The sequence below is a fragment of the Crinia signifera genome, chromosome 3 (genome assembly GCF_055691185.1).
Source record: "Crinia signifera chromosome 3, ASM5569118v1, whole genome shotgun sequence".
NCBI lineage: Eukaryota > Metazoa > Chordata > Amphibia > Anura > Myobatrachidae > Crinia > Crinia signifera.
The window spans coordinates 222,218,022-222,236,372 of record NC_139219.1 but is presented as its reverse complement, the minus strand read 5'-3'; the positions used below and the strand labels follow the sequence as shown (position 1 = coordinate 222,236,372).

Genomic DNA, 18,351 nt, shown 5'->3' with positions numbered 1-18,351 from the left:
AACCGCAGCCGCTCGCTATGCTTCAGGCACGGTTCCTCGCTGCACTCGGCACACTATTTTATTCTCCCACCACGCCCTAGTGGATGGTAGGGCATGAAATACCGCCTGTCGGCACATGTCGGCTCAAAAAACAGTGAAAAACTCATGTTGACCTAAAAACATGTCGACCTTAAGTCATGCCGACCTTTAACCCTGTCGACCTTGGGGACAGTCGACCTTCTGGGGTCGACCTAATGACTGTCGACCTAAGTCTGGTCTGACAGATGACCGTTTCCCCTTCAAAGACACCATACTCCCAGGATGTGGCCATTGATGATATATTTTGTAAAATCCTTCAATGTGTATGCACTATATCGTTTGTCCAGGAGTTCAAGGGAAATCATGAGCAACACCTTATAGTTTGCAGTGTTGTCTAATGTCACCCAACTTTATGTTTAGCTGTGTTCCTGATCGTCCACCCGTTTTATGATTAGCAGCTACTAGTACTGGTTTTTCCTATCACTTTGACTATAAATAATTTGATCCTGGACTATCAATTTGAGGCACTCCTGTGATAGCCTGATGCCATCCCAGGGTGCCAAGGCATACAGTTGGAAGCACTGGTTAGACAGCCCAATGTGGGTCTTTGTGCTGGTTTTGTTGTGGTGGTGTATGTGGACAAACTCTTGAATTTAGCAAAGGTTGAACATGGACTTGTGTCTTTAAATCCACACTGATTATATAACTAATGTACTTGTTTATGTACATTTTAATACATTATTAACCAATTGAAACTCTACGAAGAATAACACATTCTAAACAAAATCACCTCAGTATTGGTTACATTTTTACTGTCTGTTCTCCAGTGTTCTAGCAAAATCTATTTGGTATATAGTTGTTATGTGTCAGGCATCGTTTCATGCGTACTGATTTATTGTATGCATTGTTATCCCATATACAACCACTACTCACGTGCCAATACCAATTTCTACAAAGATGGTTGATCGAGGAATCCACAGATTCAAACAGGTGAATATTGAGATGACCTAAAAGAAAACACATACATTTTCCTGGGCTTACTATTATTCTCTGGTCCAGCTGTACTCTTTATTTCATACCAGTGGATACAACTAAACAAGTACAAGTTTCTGTAAACGATTACTATAGATCTCTTTAAGTAGTAACAGGGTAATAATATATCTAGTTTTGTGAAAATACCCAATATTTATTTATGATACACACTGATATACAACCAATGTCACCAGTGGAGCTTGCTCCCCAGTAGCACAGATCTTATTCATATAGGGGGAACCAGTTAATACATAACTGTAACTTCACCTTTAATCTAGTTTTTAGTACCCAGGTGCAGCATCTGTAATGCATGGTGCAGATTACCGGACACAGGTAGACACCTGCAGGTATGAAATACCAGATTAAAGAAAGGGTTGGACTGGCCCGCAAGGCTACAGGGGAAACATCTGGCCCACCTCCTCCTCTAGGGATCAGCAGGGTCTGTTCCAGACTGTGCATTCAAGTTATTCATATATGTTATATTATTTTGCACACAGTGGGGGTCTCTAATGCGGGGTACACACCAGGACGACCCGCTCACGATGCACATCGTGAGCGGGTCGTCAGTGTCTCGTCCGACCCGCTCACGGTGACGTGGGGGGGGCACGACCCGCTCACGATGTGCACCGTGAGCGGGTCCGATCCGATGGCGACCCGCACCCGGCTGTATGGTCGTCATTGAGATCCTACCTGCAGCAGGTAGGATCTCAATTAACGACCGACCGACCCGCGGGACCGCGCATCGGATCGGTATCGGTCCACACCAGGTCAGAAAAGGGCCCAATCAGCACACAATCTACATCCAATTGATCGGAATTGGATCTAGATTGTGGGGATCGGGCCCTAGTCGTCCTGGTGTGTACCCAGCATTATTGTTAGCTCCTACCACTGCATTCCCAGTCTGACACTGGGACAGTCAGAGTTACTGTATGTACAAACTACCCCCTACTATATGTAGCCTGAGCTGTAGACCCTGGTTAGCAACCGCCACTGTCTGTAACTATCCAAATAATTTAGATTTGTTAGGGCATAGTTGGACCATGTAGGGACCTGATTAAGAGTTACAGCTCCTTGCTGTATTTCATGTGCATCTACATAGCTGCAATGCACTTATCCATCCACTTGTTAAAATAGTCATCGTCATTATCAGACTGAACCAGCTCTATACCTGATGCAAATGATCTGTCTGAACTTCAACAGACCTCTGATCATGCACAGCTCAGCCCACATGACCATGACACAACCTCAAGACACTTAGGGCAGTATTCAATGAAAATAATCGGCATGTGCAGCAAATCCTGATTCTCCTTTTCTCTCTCTGTACCTCCTCCTTAGGTGAGCTCATTTGACTTCTAATATCCCCTCTATGCTGATGATACTCAAATCTACCACTCCTCTGGTGATCTTTCCTTCTCCTTTCTGTATTTCCACTATTTCTATGCTTTCTTAAACCTAACATATCTAAGATGGAGCTGATCATCTTCCCACCCTCCTACATAACCTCACCTCCCAAAATTTCACATCTATTGATGGAACAAATATATCCTCTAGCCCCCAAGTAAAGTACGATTCCTGCCTCTCTTTTAAACCCCACATTCAGCACCCCTCACAGCCCTGCCATTTCCACCTCAAAAATATTTCCAGGATTAAATCCATTCTCACCCAGGATGCTACAATGGGGCAGATGTATTAAGCCTGGAGAAGAGATAAACTGGAGATAAAGTGGAGATAACTTGGAAGAGTTAATGCACCAGCCAATCAGCTGTGTTTGAAATATGACAGTTGGGATCTGATTGGCTGGTGCGTTATCTCCTTCCACTTTATCTCCAGTTTATCTCTTCACCAGGCTTAATACATCTGCCCCTAAGACCCTCATCCACTCACTGGTCATCTTCAGCTTGGACTACAGTTATCTCATCCTTTCTGGCCTGTTTGAAAAAAAGCAACACTCCAGTCCAGTCTATCCTAAATGCTGCTGCCCAGCTTATCTTATCCAAGCTATGTCCACCTCCACCTCTCCTCTTACAAGACCTACACTGGCTCCCGTTCACCTTCAGAATCCAATACAAGCTCTTCATACTCACAAAGCCTCACATCCCCATTTTATCCGGTCCCTGTGCTACACTACAATGTTTTTACCCCCCCACACACACACACACACTCACACTGACTGGTAGTGTAGAACTACATGAAATCGTGCCATTTCCTGTGCTCTCTAATAAAAAATGCTTATTCTCTGGGCAATAGACATTTATAAGTCATTATGCGTCACACTATAAAATGCACATATACTTTTACGGCAGAGTTTTTCCTTCTCACCGTTGGAGCGGCACTTTTCCATAGAATTGTGTTTTTCTTCACTGGGCATCTCACTTTCTTTATAATATAAACAGCATCTTCCAGATAGAGGATAACTGAGAGTATGGTAAGGGTGGTGAGAATCCCCATAATGCACAGCTGCACTGTGTCCAGCACTGGAAGTAGAGAGCAGCAGTTAGAAAGCAGGAGTGTGGGTAATATTTCACTGACGGTATAGAACAGTCATATATTTACAGCACAGAACATTAAACTGTTCCCAATTAAAGAAATCAAAAAAGCAGCTACATTAACAGGACTGCATACCTCCCAACTATACCGCTTTCTGTGGGAACGTACCGGTTTTTCGGGACATTCCCGCATCTGGCCCGGGGCCGTCAGTGTCCTGCGGGGAAGGAAGTTGAGAGACCCCCCTGTCACCCGTGAATAGATGCATGTTCGCAGTGTCTATTCCTGCTCCCACAGTGGCGAAAACTGGGTGTGGCCTTGTGGGAGCATCATGAGTACAGGCCATGCCCCCTTCCCACTAGGCTATGCCCCCAAAATTTTCGGGGGTGCCTTTGGCGCACAGCACCGTCTCTCCCCGTGCCTCATTATGCCTCCTTATTGTTGGGAGATATGGAACTGATATATAACATTTGCTAGGAAATCTCAGGCTAGCTATTTATCATGTATAAATCTGATACTGGGCTGATACTATCATTAGCATTAAGGGGATGATTCTGGTTCACTTGCAAAAGGTTTGTACTTCAAACTGTTATCTGCATTGCAGTGTAAAAATAAAGCATGAAGAAAAAGAGCTACGCAATAGTGAAGCACTGTAAATTTCTTACTATTTTTCTGATTTTATAATTCATCCAGATAAAACTCATATACAAATATAAATTGGTCTACATATAGCAGACATATAACGCATAGGGAGGGACTTTTCTGTCACCATTGGCAACCAATATTCATATATCGTGAATCTGATGTGGAATATTGGATGCCTATGGTGAAAGAAAAGTCACTCCCTATGCGTTAAGAAAGAAATTTACAGTGCTTCACTATTGCCTATCTCTGTTTCTTGATATTTTTGGGTAAATCCAACGTCCTGAGGGGGATAAATGAAGATAGATCACAGAACATCATCACCAGCACCAGAGAACTTTCTATTTCCTTTTTTGCGTTTCTGGTATTGTATGTAAAGGTGTTTTACATTATACAGATTTGTACTCAGGTTGCGTTGTGCACACCAATTCAGTCACTGTTGCTTTTGTGTTTAAGAAATGTATGCTTAAACAAGTATTATGCATTAATCCGCATTAATTACAGTCGCCTAGTCCTGTTCACAATCTTTAGTCAACTTTGGCAAAGTGGGGGGATTATTTTCTATTAGCAGTCTATATATACTGTATATCTGACAATATATGTGTATGTTAAGCAGAGGCCACATTCATTTAGAAACACATTTTTGGGGGAATGTATTTTAGGTTTAAAGTAATTTAATTTATATGTATTTTCCATGTCAAGCTATTTGTGCCAATTCTGCACTAGATAATGCAAACATTTATTTTAGCAGAGTTGAAGTTTCTAAATGTATTTGGCTAAATGACATACGGTATGGTAGCTGTGATGCTGTCGGTGGGATATCGAAGCAGGACTTTGGTATGCTGTAATTTTTCATCAGGAGGAAGACAAGTTGCTTTGGGAGACTGCAAAACAAACAGAAGCACTGTGAAACTTGTCAGGCGTAACATAGGTACAGAAATAAATGAAGCATTTAACTTTTGTTTTACATTTTGTTCCAAGGTTATTTTATCTTTTGAATCATAGAAGTAAAGGTGTCCTATACAAAAACAAAGAAACTGGGAATAATACCAAAGCTTGTATTGAGGCATTGTGTACATGATGTGACATTTAGGGCCTTATTTTGGTTCATTCTTTCTGACAAAATCCTTCTTAGATGGGCAAAACCATGTGCACTGCAGGTGGGGCAGATGTAACATGTGCAGAGAGAATTAGATTTGGGTGGGGTTTTACTTCAAAGTGAGATCTATATTGCAGTGTAAAAATAAAGCAGTCAGTATTTTTCCTGCACAGAAACAAAATTACTCACCCAAATCTAATTCTCTCTGCACATGTTACATCTGCCCCCCTGCAGTGCACATGGTTTTGTCCATCTAAGAAGGATTTTGTCAGAAAGAATGAACCAAAATAAGGCCCTTAGAGCAGTTGCATTCTTATCCATGTATGTTGAAGGGCCTGCAACATTTTCATATCATGTGCCCCAATGTCTTACTTCAGGGGGTGGTGCCAAGCTGTCAGCCACTTAGTCCTGCACCCAAAATGCCATGGGTTGTGGGTCTGTGTGGAGGGGTGTGTCTAATCCCATCCCCCACCTCCATACGGTGTCGCAATTAAGTGTATAATCTCTTTATATCTCCCACACTACGGAGCGGGTGGGATGCAGGAGATCCAGACACTTCTGGGGACGTGGGGGGCAGCCAGAAAAATGTAAAATCTCCTACAACTTGAAGTTAATATTGGTATCATCATATATTATATATTCACATAAGCAAATCACTGATGAGGTAGTTAACCCCTTCCTGACAGAGCCAGTTTTTGCGTTCCTGACAGAGCCCTTTTTTTCAAATCTGACATGTATCACTTAAGTAGGGATAACTTTTTTTTGCTTTTACTTATCCCAGTGATTTTGAGATTGTTTTTTCGTGACACATTGTACTTCAAATTAGTGGTAAATTTGGGTCGATACAGTCTGTGTTTTTTTGTGAAAAATACCAAAATGTCATAAAAAAATGGAAAATTTAGCAATTTGCAAATTGTTAAATTTTCTGCTTGTGAGACAAATAATCATACCACTCAAAATAGTTAATAACTAACATAGACCATATGTCTACTTTATGTTTCCATCATTATTTCAACTTCCTTTTAATTTTTTTGGACACTAGGAGGCTTACAATATGAATAGCAAATTCTCAAATTTTCAAGAAAATTTCAAACACTGATTTTTTTTAGGGACCAGTTCAGTTCTGATGTGACTTTGAGGGACTTGTATGTGAGACACCCCCATAAATGATACCATTTCAAAAACTGCACCCCTCACAGTATTCAAAACAGCATTTCTCTTTCAATGGTCCTGGTGACACAGCTCAACACTGGGATGTAGGAGGGTCCGAAGGAGCCAGGCACCTATCCTAAAGCTTTAGAGGGTAGGCTCCTCCCCTACTGCATCCCTGGACTCTTCAGTTCGTGTTAGGTGCCCACTGGAGTGGGTGCTATTCTAAAGGGCTGCGGAGCAGCCGAAGAAATAGAGTAGTTAGGGGATTTTTATTATTTTATTAACTATTACCCTAGCTAGGTAGGCACAGTGTGAGGATTTTCATAGTGAATCCTCACACTGCTAGCGCAGCAGGAGCTGACAGAAGCGCGTCCTGTCAGCTATCTGTGCACAGGGTAGACACTGTCTGGTCTCCCTGTGCTGCGCTCATAGCCTCTATGAAGAGGCTGCCTGGGCTCCGGAGTAGCCTGAAACCGGCTCCACAGTTAGGTGGGGATCATGGGGGACAGGCGCTCCGTGATGGCGGCGGCCATTTTATGCGGAGCTTACACGCTGAGCTCCTGACTGAGAGGACAGCAGCGCTGTGACAGGCATGTTCCAAGTGGTCCCCATTTGAGGGGGAGACACTGGAACAAGGAAATCCTACCTAAGGAGCGGCTAGCTGGGGGTGGTTGGCGCCAAGAGGTCACGGACCCCGCAGCAGCAGGGACTTTTGGTCTCTTCCTTCACTCTGACTTTGGCGCCTTTCAGAACGCTTGCAGCGGAGCTGAGCTGGCTAATTGATCCTGGCAGAGTGACTTGGATTTCCTGGGCATCGCTTCCCCGCAGTTGAAACCTACAGACAGCTAAGTGACTGGGTGCATTGACTTTGTATAAGCGCTTGTACAATTGTTTGCACTGTGTATATTGAGATATATATATTTTTCACTTGCATCATGTCTGAGCATCAGGCTGTGGTTTTGGGGGAGGGAGCCCTTAGTGCACTGAGCGCGTGCAATGTTTGCACACAAAAGTTTGTGCCTGAGCAGATGGCCAAGGGGGGCTTATGCATTACTTGCGCTGATGTGAGACCCATGGGCAGTGAACACCATAGGGCAGAGCAGAGTGAACCTGCGTGGGCCAGTGCCCTAGGCAGGTCTGTAAACGCTTTGGTGCAGCTTCTGGACAGGCAGAGTGATGTGCTGGTAGAATCACAGAGACCTATGCCATCATCTCAGCAGTCGTCTGGCTCCTTGCCTCTTACCCAGGCAGATCCTGCGCTTATTCAAGTGATGCAGGATACTGCTAAAGGGATCAACAGATTCAGTGAAATACTGGACAAAATGGATGATGTTGCAGGGACCCCTAAAAGGTCTTATGCTATGCCTAATGTGTTAGAGGAGGAGGAAGGAGAGTATACTGACACACCCTGGGACCAGGGTGATGATTTTGAAGAGACCTCTGCTGCTGGTATAGAGGATCTCATTGTAGCTGTTAAACAGGCGTTAAAACTGTCTGTTGAGGATAAGACCCCTGTTAAGGGTGTTTTTAAGCGACAGCGGAAGGAGGCTGTTACTTTTCCCTCAGATGAGGGGTTACAGGAACTATTGGAAGGGGCTTGGAAAACCCCAGATAAGAGGCTACAGATGCCTAAAAGATTCCTTAGTCTGTACCCCATGCCGGAGTCTCATTCTGAACTCTGGGAAAAAGTGCCTGTTGTGGATGCTTCTGTGGCACGTTTATCAAAAGCTACGGTATTGCCTGTACAGGGTGGTGCAGCTTTTAAAGATTCTGTGGATAAAAAGCTCGAGGGAAACCTCAAAGCTATTTTTGAAGGGGTGGGGTTTACCCTGCGCCCCCTTATTGCTTCAGCCTGGGTCTCTAAGGCCATTATAGAGTGGGCTGGTGAGTTATGCACCATGCTGCAGGCTGACCCTGGTGCTTTGCTGGTAGCAGAAAAGATTAAGGCCGCGGCAGAATATGCGGTGGAAGCAGAGGAGGAAGCTCTTAAAATGGCTACCAGAGTGTCCACAGTCTCTATTAATGCCAGGAGAGTGCTCTGGCTTAAGGCCTGGGAAGCGGACAATGAGTCCAAAAAGGCCCTAGAATTGTTAGCTTTCAAGGGAAAGTTACTTTTTGGTTCTGAGCTTGAGGAGATTATAAAACAAGCCACAGGCGGCAAGAGTACGTTTCTGCCGGCCTCCTCAACAAAGCAGTCATCCAGATTCGCTGCTTTTAGGCCGTCCTTTCGGCCCTCCCCTAGAGGTGGTGCGTCCTTTCGGGGACAGTCGTTCAGGGGAAGGTTTCAGACCTCCAGGGGCAAATCTCAAAGGTCCAAGTTTGGCTCTTTCCATAAGAAGCCTGCCTCTAAAGGAGAGGATAAACCCTCCGCATGACTGCCTGGGGATAAGCCCGGCAGGGATAAAGGTGGGGGGGCGTCTCACACACTTCAGGGACGCTTGGGCTTCTCTAGACCAGGATACCTGGGTCTTAGAGATTATTACCCAGGGTTACAAAATCCCTTTCAGAGGGCGCCCTCCGAAGAGGTTCATCCCCACACCCATACCAAAGCAGGCGCTCCTGCGCACAGCTCTGATAAGAGCGGCTCATTCCCTTTTGGAAAAAGGGGTGGTAATTCCGGTTCCCAGGGCAGAGTGGAAGAAAGGATTTTACTCCACGCTGTTCCTGGTGCCCAAACCAGACGGGTCTTTCAGACCAATACTAAATTTGAAGTCCTTAAATGTTCACCTATGGGTAGACCATTTCAAAATGGAGTCTTTGAGGTCTGTTCTCCTGAGTCTGGACCAGGGAGAATTTCTGGCGTCCATGGATGTCCAAGACGCATATCTGCACGTTCCCATTCACCCGGAACATCAGACGCTGTTGAGATTTGCCATAGGAGACCTGCATTTACAGTTCCGGGCGTTACCCTTTGGGATAGCAACCGCGCCAAGGGTATTTACAAAAATAATGTCTGTGATGGCGGCAGTGCTGAGGCTCAAGGGAATCACAGTAATACCCTATTTGGACGATCTCCTGTTCAAGGCGGAGTCAGCAACCCTGCTGCAAAGTCACTTGAAAGAGGCCATCAGTTTTTTGCAGGCTCACGGCTGGATTTTAAACTTACAAAAATCTCAGTTGGTACCATCACAGAGGATCCAGTCCTTGGGAGTCATACTGGATACCCATCTCCATCGGGTATTTCTCCCGGAGATAAAGGCCAGGGACTTGGTCACCCTAGTTCAGGAGATTCTCAGAGCTCCGAGCTTGTCAGTATGGAGGTGCCTCAAACTCCTGGGGAAAATGGTGGCGTCATTCGAAACGCTTCAATTTGCCAGGTTCCACTCACGAGTATTCCAATGGAACATTTTGTCAGCCTGGTCAGGAAACACTTTGTCCATGAAGACGGAGTTGATAGTGCTGTCCGCGGACACTCGGGACTCCTTGAAATGGTGGACAGAGGTAGATTCCCTTCAATGGGGTCGGTCATTACAGACCTGGGACTGGTTGGTAGTAACTACCGATGCCAGTCTCAGGGGCTGGGGGGCAGTAGCCCTGGATCTCAGGCTGCAGGGCCTGTGGACGGCAGACGTATCAGTGTTACCAATCAACATCTTGGAGCTGAGAGCTGTCTGGAAAGTGATCTCCTTAGCGGAAGACAGGTTAAGGAACCTCCCCTTGAGGATTCAGACCGACAATGCCACAGCTGTGGCGTATCTGAATCACCAGGGAGGTACACGCAGCAGATTGGCCATGTGGGAGGTGTCCAGAATCTTCCTATGGGCGGAACAGAATGTTCCTGCCATATCGGCTATATTCATTCCAGGAGTGGAGAATATAGAAGCAGACTTCCTGAGCAGGGAGGAGCTCAAGGAAGGAGAATGGAGCCTACATCCTCAGGTGTTTCACCAGATCACGGCAATGTGGGGAACTCCGGATTTGGACCTAATGGCATCCAGGTTCAACCATCAGGTGCCCAGGTTCTATGCCAGAACGAGAGATCCGCTAGCAGAGGCAGTGGATGCCATGACTACTCATTGGCAGGGAGACCTTCTTTATGCATTCCCTCCAATTCCAATGTTAGCGAGACTGTTGAAGAGGGTACAGGACCAGAAGGTTCCGGTGATCCTTGTGGCCCCAGATTGGCCAAGGAGGTCTTGGTACTCGAGGCTTCAGAGGTTATCAGTGGATTCATGGCGTCTACCTCTGAGACCAGACCTGTTAAGACAAGGCCCATTCAATCACCTGGATTCCGATCGATTGATTTTGACGGCTTGGTTATTGAAACCGCCATTTTAAAAAAGAAAGGATTTTCTGACGCAGTAGTGCAGACTATGATAAAAGCCAGAAAAGCTGTTTCTTCGGCAAATTATTATAGAGTCTGGAAGACTTATATTAGATGGTGTGAGAGGCAAAAAGCTCACACATCTCACTTCAAATTATCAAAAATGTTGGATTTTCTACAAGATGGATTTTCTTCGGGCCTAAGCCTTCAGTCGTTGAAGGTGCAGATTTCGGCCTTGTCCATCTATTTTCAAAAAAGAATTGCCATTTTACCGGAGATTCAAACCTTTTTACAAGGGGTATCCAGACTGAAACCCCCTTACAAGCAACCAGTAGCACCTTGGGATCTGTCACTGGTTTTGGATTGCCTTCAGAAGGCACCTTTTGAGCCTTTAAGGTCGGCTGACTTTAAGTTTCTCACGTGGAAGCTAGTGTTTTTGTTAGCAGTAGCATCTGCTAAAAGGGTGTCAGAGCTGGGAGCCTTGTCATGCAAATCTCCCTTCTTAATTTTTCACGATGACAGGGCTGTTCTGAGAACAGTGCCGCAATTTTTACCGACGGTAGTCTCTGCCTTCCATTTAAATCAGGAGATAGTTCTACCTGTGTTTCAACCCCCAGAGGGTTCCAAGAAAAGGGACAAGTTGAAGACTTTGGATGTTGTGCGTGCCTTACGCATATATGTGGACAGAGTGAAGAGTGTTAGGAAAACTGACACTTTATTGGTACTGTATGACGTACATAAAATTGGTTGGCCTGCATCTAAGCAGACCATTGCTAGGTGGTTGCGTTCTGTGATAGCCTTTGCATACACCAAAGTGGGTAGGCCTGTACCGGCCAGAATAAATGCGCATACCACCAGGTCAGTTGCCACCTCTTGGGCGGTCCGACATGGGGCCACAGCTGAGCAGGTTTGCAGAGCTGCCACTTGGTCATCTGTTCACACATTTGCCAAATTCTATAGATTCCATGAGTTCGCGTCGGAGGACGCATCATTCGGGCGAGCAGTGCTGAGAGCTGCAGACCTGAGCGTACCCTCCCAAAGGACCGGCTCCGGAACGTCCCAGTGTTGAGCTGTGTCACCAGGACCATTGAAAGAGAAAAAGGGATTTTTGTAAGAACTTACCGTTCGAATCCCTTTCTCTGATATGGTCCTGGTGACACAGCGATCCCTCCCTTACGCTCAGTAAGTATGCCAGAATTTCATGATGTTCATGTTAAAATGGTTAAGAGTTAACAGTTTCTGTTATAAAATGTGCATATAATATGTGCAGGCGTTTGTACTGAGTTAATGTATTCCAGTGGCTTTGAAAGATTGAACTGAAGAGTCCAGGGATGCAGTAGGGGAGGAGCCTACCCTCTAAAGCTTTAGGATAGGTGCCTGGCTCCTTCGGACCCTCCTACATCCCAGTGTTGAGCTGTGTCACCAGGACCATATCAGAGAAAGGGATTCGAATGGTAAGTTCTTACAAAAATCCCTTTTTTGGAAGTTTGTTAACCCTTTAGGTGTTTCACAGGAATTAAAACAAAGTGTAGGTGAAATTTCAAAATTTCATTTTTTTTGCAGATTTGCAATTTTAATACATTTTTCTAAGGAACACAGTACATTTTACTAGAGAAATGTGACTAAAAATTGATTCCCCCAATTCTTTTGTTTTCATAAATATCCTATATGTGGCCCTAGTGTGCACGTTGACCAAACCACAGGCTTCATAATAGAAGGAGCACCTACTTGATTTTGGAGCCTCCTTTTTATGAGATTATTTTTTAGGCACCATGTAGGTTTCTAGGCACCATAAGATGCTAAAATTTAGGAACCCCCCCACAAGTGACCCCATTTTGCAAACTACACCCCTCAGGGAATTCATCTAGGGGTATAGTGTACATTTCAATCCCCCAGGGGTTTCACCAATTGTGGTACAACTGGGCAGTGAAAATGAAAAATTAAATTTTTTACACAAAAATGCAGTTCTGGCTCAAAATTTTTCATTTTCAGAAGGTATGAAGGAGAAAAAGCACCCCAAAATCTGTGCCCCAATTTCTCCCGAGTATGGCAATGCCTCATATGTGACCAAAAAATACCAGTTGGGTGCATGGCAGGACTCAGAAGGGAAGGAGTGATTTTTGGTGGTGGAATGTTGGTGGGTGCTATGTCGCATTAGCAAGACCCCCAAAGCACCAATACAGTGGAACCCCCTACACAAGTGACCCCATTTTGCAAACTACACCCCTCAGGGAATTCATCTAGGGGTATAGTGTACATTTCAAACCCCCAGGGGTTTCACCAATTTTGATACAACTGGGCAGTGAAAATGAAAAATTACATTTTTTTACACAAAAATGCAGTTCTGGCTCAAAATTTTTCATTTTCAGAAGGTATGAAGGAGAAAAAGCACCCCAAAATCTGTGCCCCAATTTCTCCCGAGTACGGCAATGCCTCACATGTGACCAAAAAATACCATTTGGGTGCATGGCAGGACTCAGAAGGGAAGGAGTGATTTTTGGATTTTGCAGCTCAGATTCTGGTGGAATTTTGGTGGGTGCTATGTCGCATTAGCAAGACCCCCCAAGCACCAATACAGTGGAACCCCCCCACAAGTGACCCCATTTTGCAAACTACACCCCTCAGGGAATTCATCTAGGGGTATAGTGTACATTTCAAACCCCCAGGGGTTTCACCAATTTTGATACAACTGGGCTGTGCAAATGCAAAATTACATTTTTTACACAAAAATGCAGTTCTGGCTCAAAATTTTTCATTTTCACAAGGAATGAAGGAGACAAAGCACCCCAAAATCTGTGCCCCAATTTCTCCCGAGTACGGCAATGCCTCACATGTGACCAAAAAATACCATTTGGGTGCATGGCAGGACTCAGAAAGGAAGGAGTGATTTTTGGATTTTGCAGCTCAGATTCTGGTGGAATGTTGGTGGGTGCTATGTTGCATTAGCAAGACCCCCCAAGCACCAATACAGTGGAACCCCCCACAAGTGACCCCATTTTGCAAACTACACCCCTCAGGGAATTCATCTAGGGGTATAGTGTACATTTCAAACCCCCAGGGGTTTCACCAATTTTGATACAACTGGGCAGTGAAAATGAAAAATTACATTTTTTTACACAAAAATGCAGTTCTGGCTCAAAATTTTTCATTTTCATAAGGTATGAAGGAGAAAAAGCACCCCAAAATCTGTGCCACAATTTCTCCCGAGTATGGCAATGCCTCATATGTGACCAAAAAATACCAGTTGGGTGCATGGCAGGACTCAGAAGGAAAGGAGTGATTTTTGGTGGTGGAATGTTGGTGGGTGCTATGTCGCATTAGCAAGACCCCCAAAGCACCAATACAGTGGAACCCCCCCACAAGTGACCCCATTTTGCAAACTACACCCCTCAGGGAATTCATCTAGGGGTATAGTGTACATTTAAAACCCCCAGGGGTTTCACCAATTTTGATACAACTGGGCAGTGAAAATGAAAAATTACATTTTTTTACACAAAAATGCAGTTCTGGCTCAAAATTTTTCATTTTCATAAGGTATGAAGGAGAAAAAGCACCCCAAAATCTGTGCCCCAATTTCTCCCGAGTACGGCAATGCCTCACATGTGACCAAAAAATACCATTTGGGTGCATGGCAGGACTCAGAAGGGAAGGAGTGATTTTTGGATTTTGCAGCTCAGATTCTGGTGGAATTTTGGTGGGTGCTATGTCGCATTAGCAAGACCCCCCAAGCACCAATACAGTGGAACCCCCCCCACAAGTGACCCCATTTTGCAAACTACACCCCTCAGGGAATTCATCTAGGGGTATAGTGTACATTTCAAACCCCCAGGGGTTTCACCAATTTTGATACAACTGGGCTGTGCAAATGCAAAATTACATTTTTTACACAAAAATGCAGTTCTGGCTCAAAATTTTTCATTTTCACAAGGAATGAAGGAGACAAAGCACCCCAAAATCTGTGCCCCAATTTCTCCCGAGTACGGCAATGCCTCACATGTGACCAAAAAATACCATTTGGGTGCATGGCAGGACTCAGAAAGGAAGGAGTGATTTTTGATTTTGCAGCTCAGATTCTGGTGGAATGTTGGTGGGTGCTATGTTGCATTAGCAAGACCCCCCAAGCACCAATACAGTGGAACCCCCCCACAAGTGACCCCATTTTGCAAACTACACCCCTCAGGGAATTCATCTAGGGGTATAGTGTACATTTCAAACCCCCAGGGGTTTCACCAATTTTGATACAACTGGGCAGTGAAAATGAAAAATTACATTTTTTTACACAAAAATGCAGTTCTGGCTCAAAATTTTTCATTTTCATAAGGTATGAAGGAGAAAAAGCACCCCAAAATCTGTGCCCCAATTTCTCCCGAGTATGGCAATGCCTCATATGTGACCAAAAAATACCAGTTGGGTGCATGGCAGGACTCAGAAGGGAAGGAGTGATTTTTGGTGGTGGAATGTTGGTGGGTGCTATGTCGCATTAGCAAGACCCCCAAAGCACCAATACAGTGGAACCCCCCCACAAGTGACCCCATTTTGCAAACTACACCCCTCAGGGAATTCATCTAGGGGTATAGTGTACATTTCAAACCCCCAGGGGTTTCACCAATTTTGATACAACTGGGCAGTGAAAATGAAAAATTACATTTTTTTACACAAAAATGCAGTTCTGGCTCAAAATTTTTCATTCTCAGAAGGTATGAAGGAGAAAAAGCACCCCAAAATCTGTGCCCCAATTTCTCCCGAGTACGGCAATGCCTCATGTGTGACCAAAAAGTGGCAGGACTCAGAAGGGAAGGAGTGATATTTGGATTTTGCAGCACAAATTCTGGTGGAATGTTGGTGGGTGCTATGTCGCATTAGCAAGACCCCCAAAGCACCAATACAGTGGAACCCCCCTACAAGTGACCCCATTTTGCAAACTACACCCCTCAGGGAATTCATCTAGGGGTATAGTGTACATTTCAAACCCCCAGGGGTTTCACCAATTTTGATACAACTGGGCAGTGAAAATGAAAAATTACATTTTTTTACACAAAAATGCAGTTCTGGCTCAGAATTTTTAATTTTCAGAAGGTATGAAGGAGAAAAAGCACCCGAAAATCTGTGCCCCAATTTCTCCCGAGTACGGCAATGCCTCACATGTGACCGAAAAATACCAGTTGGGTGCATGGCAGGACTCAGAAGGGAAGGAGTGATTTTTGGATTTTGCGGCTCAGATTCTGGTGGAATGAATGGTGGGTGCTATGTGGCATTAGCAAGACCCCCGAAGCACGGTGAAATTATGAACCTAATAATCCATAGATGTGTGGTATATTTTAAAACACTCCTTTATACATAGGCCGGGTTTGTCGGGGCAAGTGTCACACTGGAAAATAGTTTGCTTTCTTATTCCCTTTTTATAGCAAACTTTGCACCTTTTTTGTGTCCTGCCCTTTTTTCCAGTGGAGGGGATTTCATCAGGAAAATGCTGCCCTGGTACAATACGGGGGCCAGTACTAGAAGTACTGGGGCCCTCTGCCTGCTGGTTCCCAAATATTAGGCCCTTTAAGACTTCCTCTTGAAAGTGCATAAATGTCCCCCTCTGGCCGGTAGAACGGAATAGCACGTAAGCGTTATACAGTGCCATCTGGATGATATACACGGCCAGCTTCTTGTACCAGATTTTTGTTTTCCGCAGGGCACTGTATGGCTTCAGTACCTGATCTGAAAGATCCACTCCGCCCATGTACTTATTGTAATCCAGGATACAATTAGGTTTGGAGGTGTGGGTACTGGTACCTCGTACAGGGACGGAGGTGGTACTGTCTCCGTGAATTGTTGTCAGTATAAGGACATCCCTCTTGTCCTTATATTTGACCAACAACATATTTTCGGTGCATATTCCCCTGCTTTCACCCCTTCTCATTACTTGGGCAATGTGCGTTTTTGGGAGGCCTCTTTGGTTCTTGCGCACAGTACCGCAAGCTGCTGTACCTCTTGAACCAAGGGCCTTAAACAGGGGGATGCTAGTGTAAAAGTTATCCACATAGAGGTGATAACCTTTATCCAGGAAGGGGTGCACTAAATCCCAGACAATTTTTCCACTAACACCTACGAGGGAGGGGGGGCATTCTGGCGGTTCAATTCTTGAATCCTTCCCTTCATATACCCTAAACATGTGGGTGTACCCTGAGGTGCTTTCACACAGCTTATACATTTTTATGCCATACCTTGCCCTCTTACTGGGAAGGTACTGGCGGAATTTAACCCTTCCTTTAAAATGTATAAGGGACTCGTCAATACAAATAAATTTTTCAGGGATGTACATCTCTGCAAATTTGGCACTGAAATGATCAATGACCGGCCTGACTTTGAATAGCCGGTCAAAGGTGGGATCATCTCTGGGAGGGCACTGTGCATTATCGTTGTAATGCAAAAATTTAAGGATCGTCTCAAATCGAGCCCGGGGCATGGCCATACGGTAAAATGGAGTACTGTACAGAACATCTGTACTCCAATATTGCCTAATTTCTGGCTTTTTTACTATGCCCATATGAAACACCAGACCCCAAAACGTCATCATCTCTACTGCATCTACAGGGGTCCACCTAGCAAATGATGACGTGGGGTTTTGAGCAATAAACTGCTGGGCATATAAATTAGTTTGGTCCACCATTAAATTTATAAAATCATCAGAGAAAAATAATTTGAAAAAGTCAATTTCTCTGAGACCTGTGGAATCAAATTGGATTCCTGGCATGGCCAAAAACTCAGGAACCTGGGGCTCAAAATTGTCTGGTGGTGGGGTCCATACGAGATCAATTATTGGGGGGGGGGTCTCAGCTGCTCTACGGGGGCATCTTTGAGGGGGTCCCTCATCACCAGAGGAGGAAGAGGAGCTTAAGACAAATCCTTCAAATTCCCCGCTTGCATCACTGGCTGTGTCAGAGTCAGAGGCAAGCATGGCATATGCCTCCTCCGCTGAATACATTCTTCTGGATAACTGGGATGACATTTGGGATGACATTTGGGATGACATTTTTATTTTTGTGTTACTGGTAGTGAAATGTTTCAACACGTGTATAGTGTAGGGGGGGGTACAAACTTTATTTCAACCCGGGGGGTATGTAGTGTGTAGTGTGTATGTAGTGCAGAAAAAAAAAAAATACTTTATACAGGAATTTGATCCCAATAAAAAAAAAAAAAAATTGAAGGGGTTAAAAAAAAAAAAAAAAAAAGGTCCTGCGCCAAAAATTGAGCACAGATGTTGGTCAGTAACGTCCGTCACTGAACAGCGCTCAAAGGCAACAGGAATTTGATAAAAAAAAAAAAAATAGATCAACCCTGTGCCGAAAAAGCTGATCAGTGATGTACGTCACTGATCAGCTCACAGTGGCCACAGGACACCCACAAAATCACAGTGTGTGTAAAAAAAAAAATTAAAAAAAGACCCCACAGCACCCTCAAAAAAAAAAAAAGGTGATCAGTGATGCGACACTGATTACCAGTGAGGGGCAGCAGGTGCACAACCTTTGGTGCAACTGACAGTGCAACTGGCAGCAACTGACAGGTATATATAAAAAAAAAAAACCCTGCGCCCCCAAAAAGTTGCTGATCAGCACAGATATACTGATCAGCACAAAAGGGGGGGTAGCAGACACAAAATATACACTCTCTA

At 44.6% G+C, this 18,351-nt stretch overlaps 1 protein-coding gene across 1 annotated transcript in view; it reads right to left on the bottom strand.

Moving 5' to 3' along the window:
- SLC51A (solute carrier family 51 member A) overlaps nucleotides 1-18,351 on the bottom strand; it is a 38,285-nt gene that overhangs the window by 14,987 nt on the left and 4,947 nt on the right. The window contains exons 2-4 of the mRNA XM_083177506.1: nucleotides 4,966-5,060; nucleotides 3,370-3,524; nucleotides 952-1,025 (exon numbers count right to left, since the gene is read on the bottom strand). Of these exons, the coding sequence (XP_083033632.1) occupies nucleotides 952-1,025; nucleotides 3,370-3,524; nucleotides 4,966-5,060 (324 nt within the window). The remainder of the gene's footprint in view (nucleotides 1-951; nucleotides 1,026-3,369; nucleotides 3,525-4,965; nucleotides 5,061-18,351) is intronic.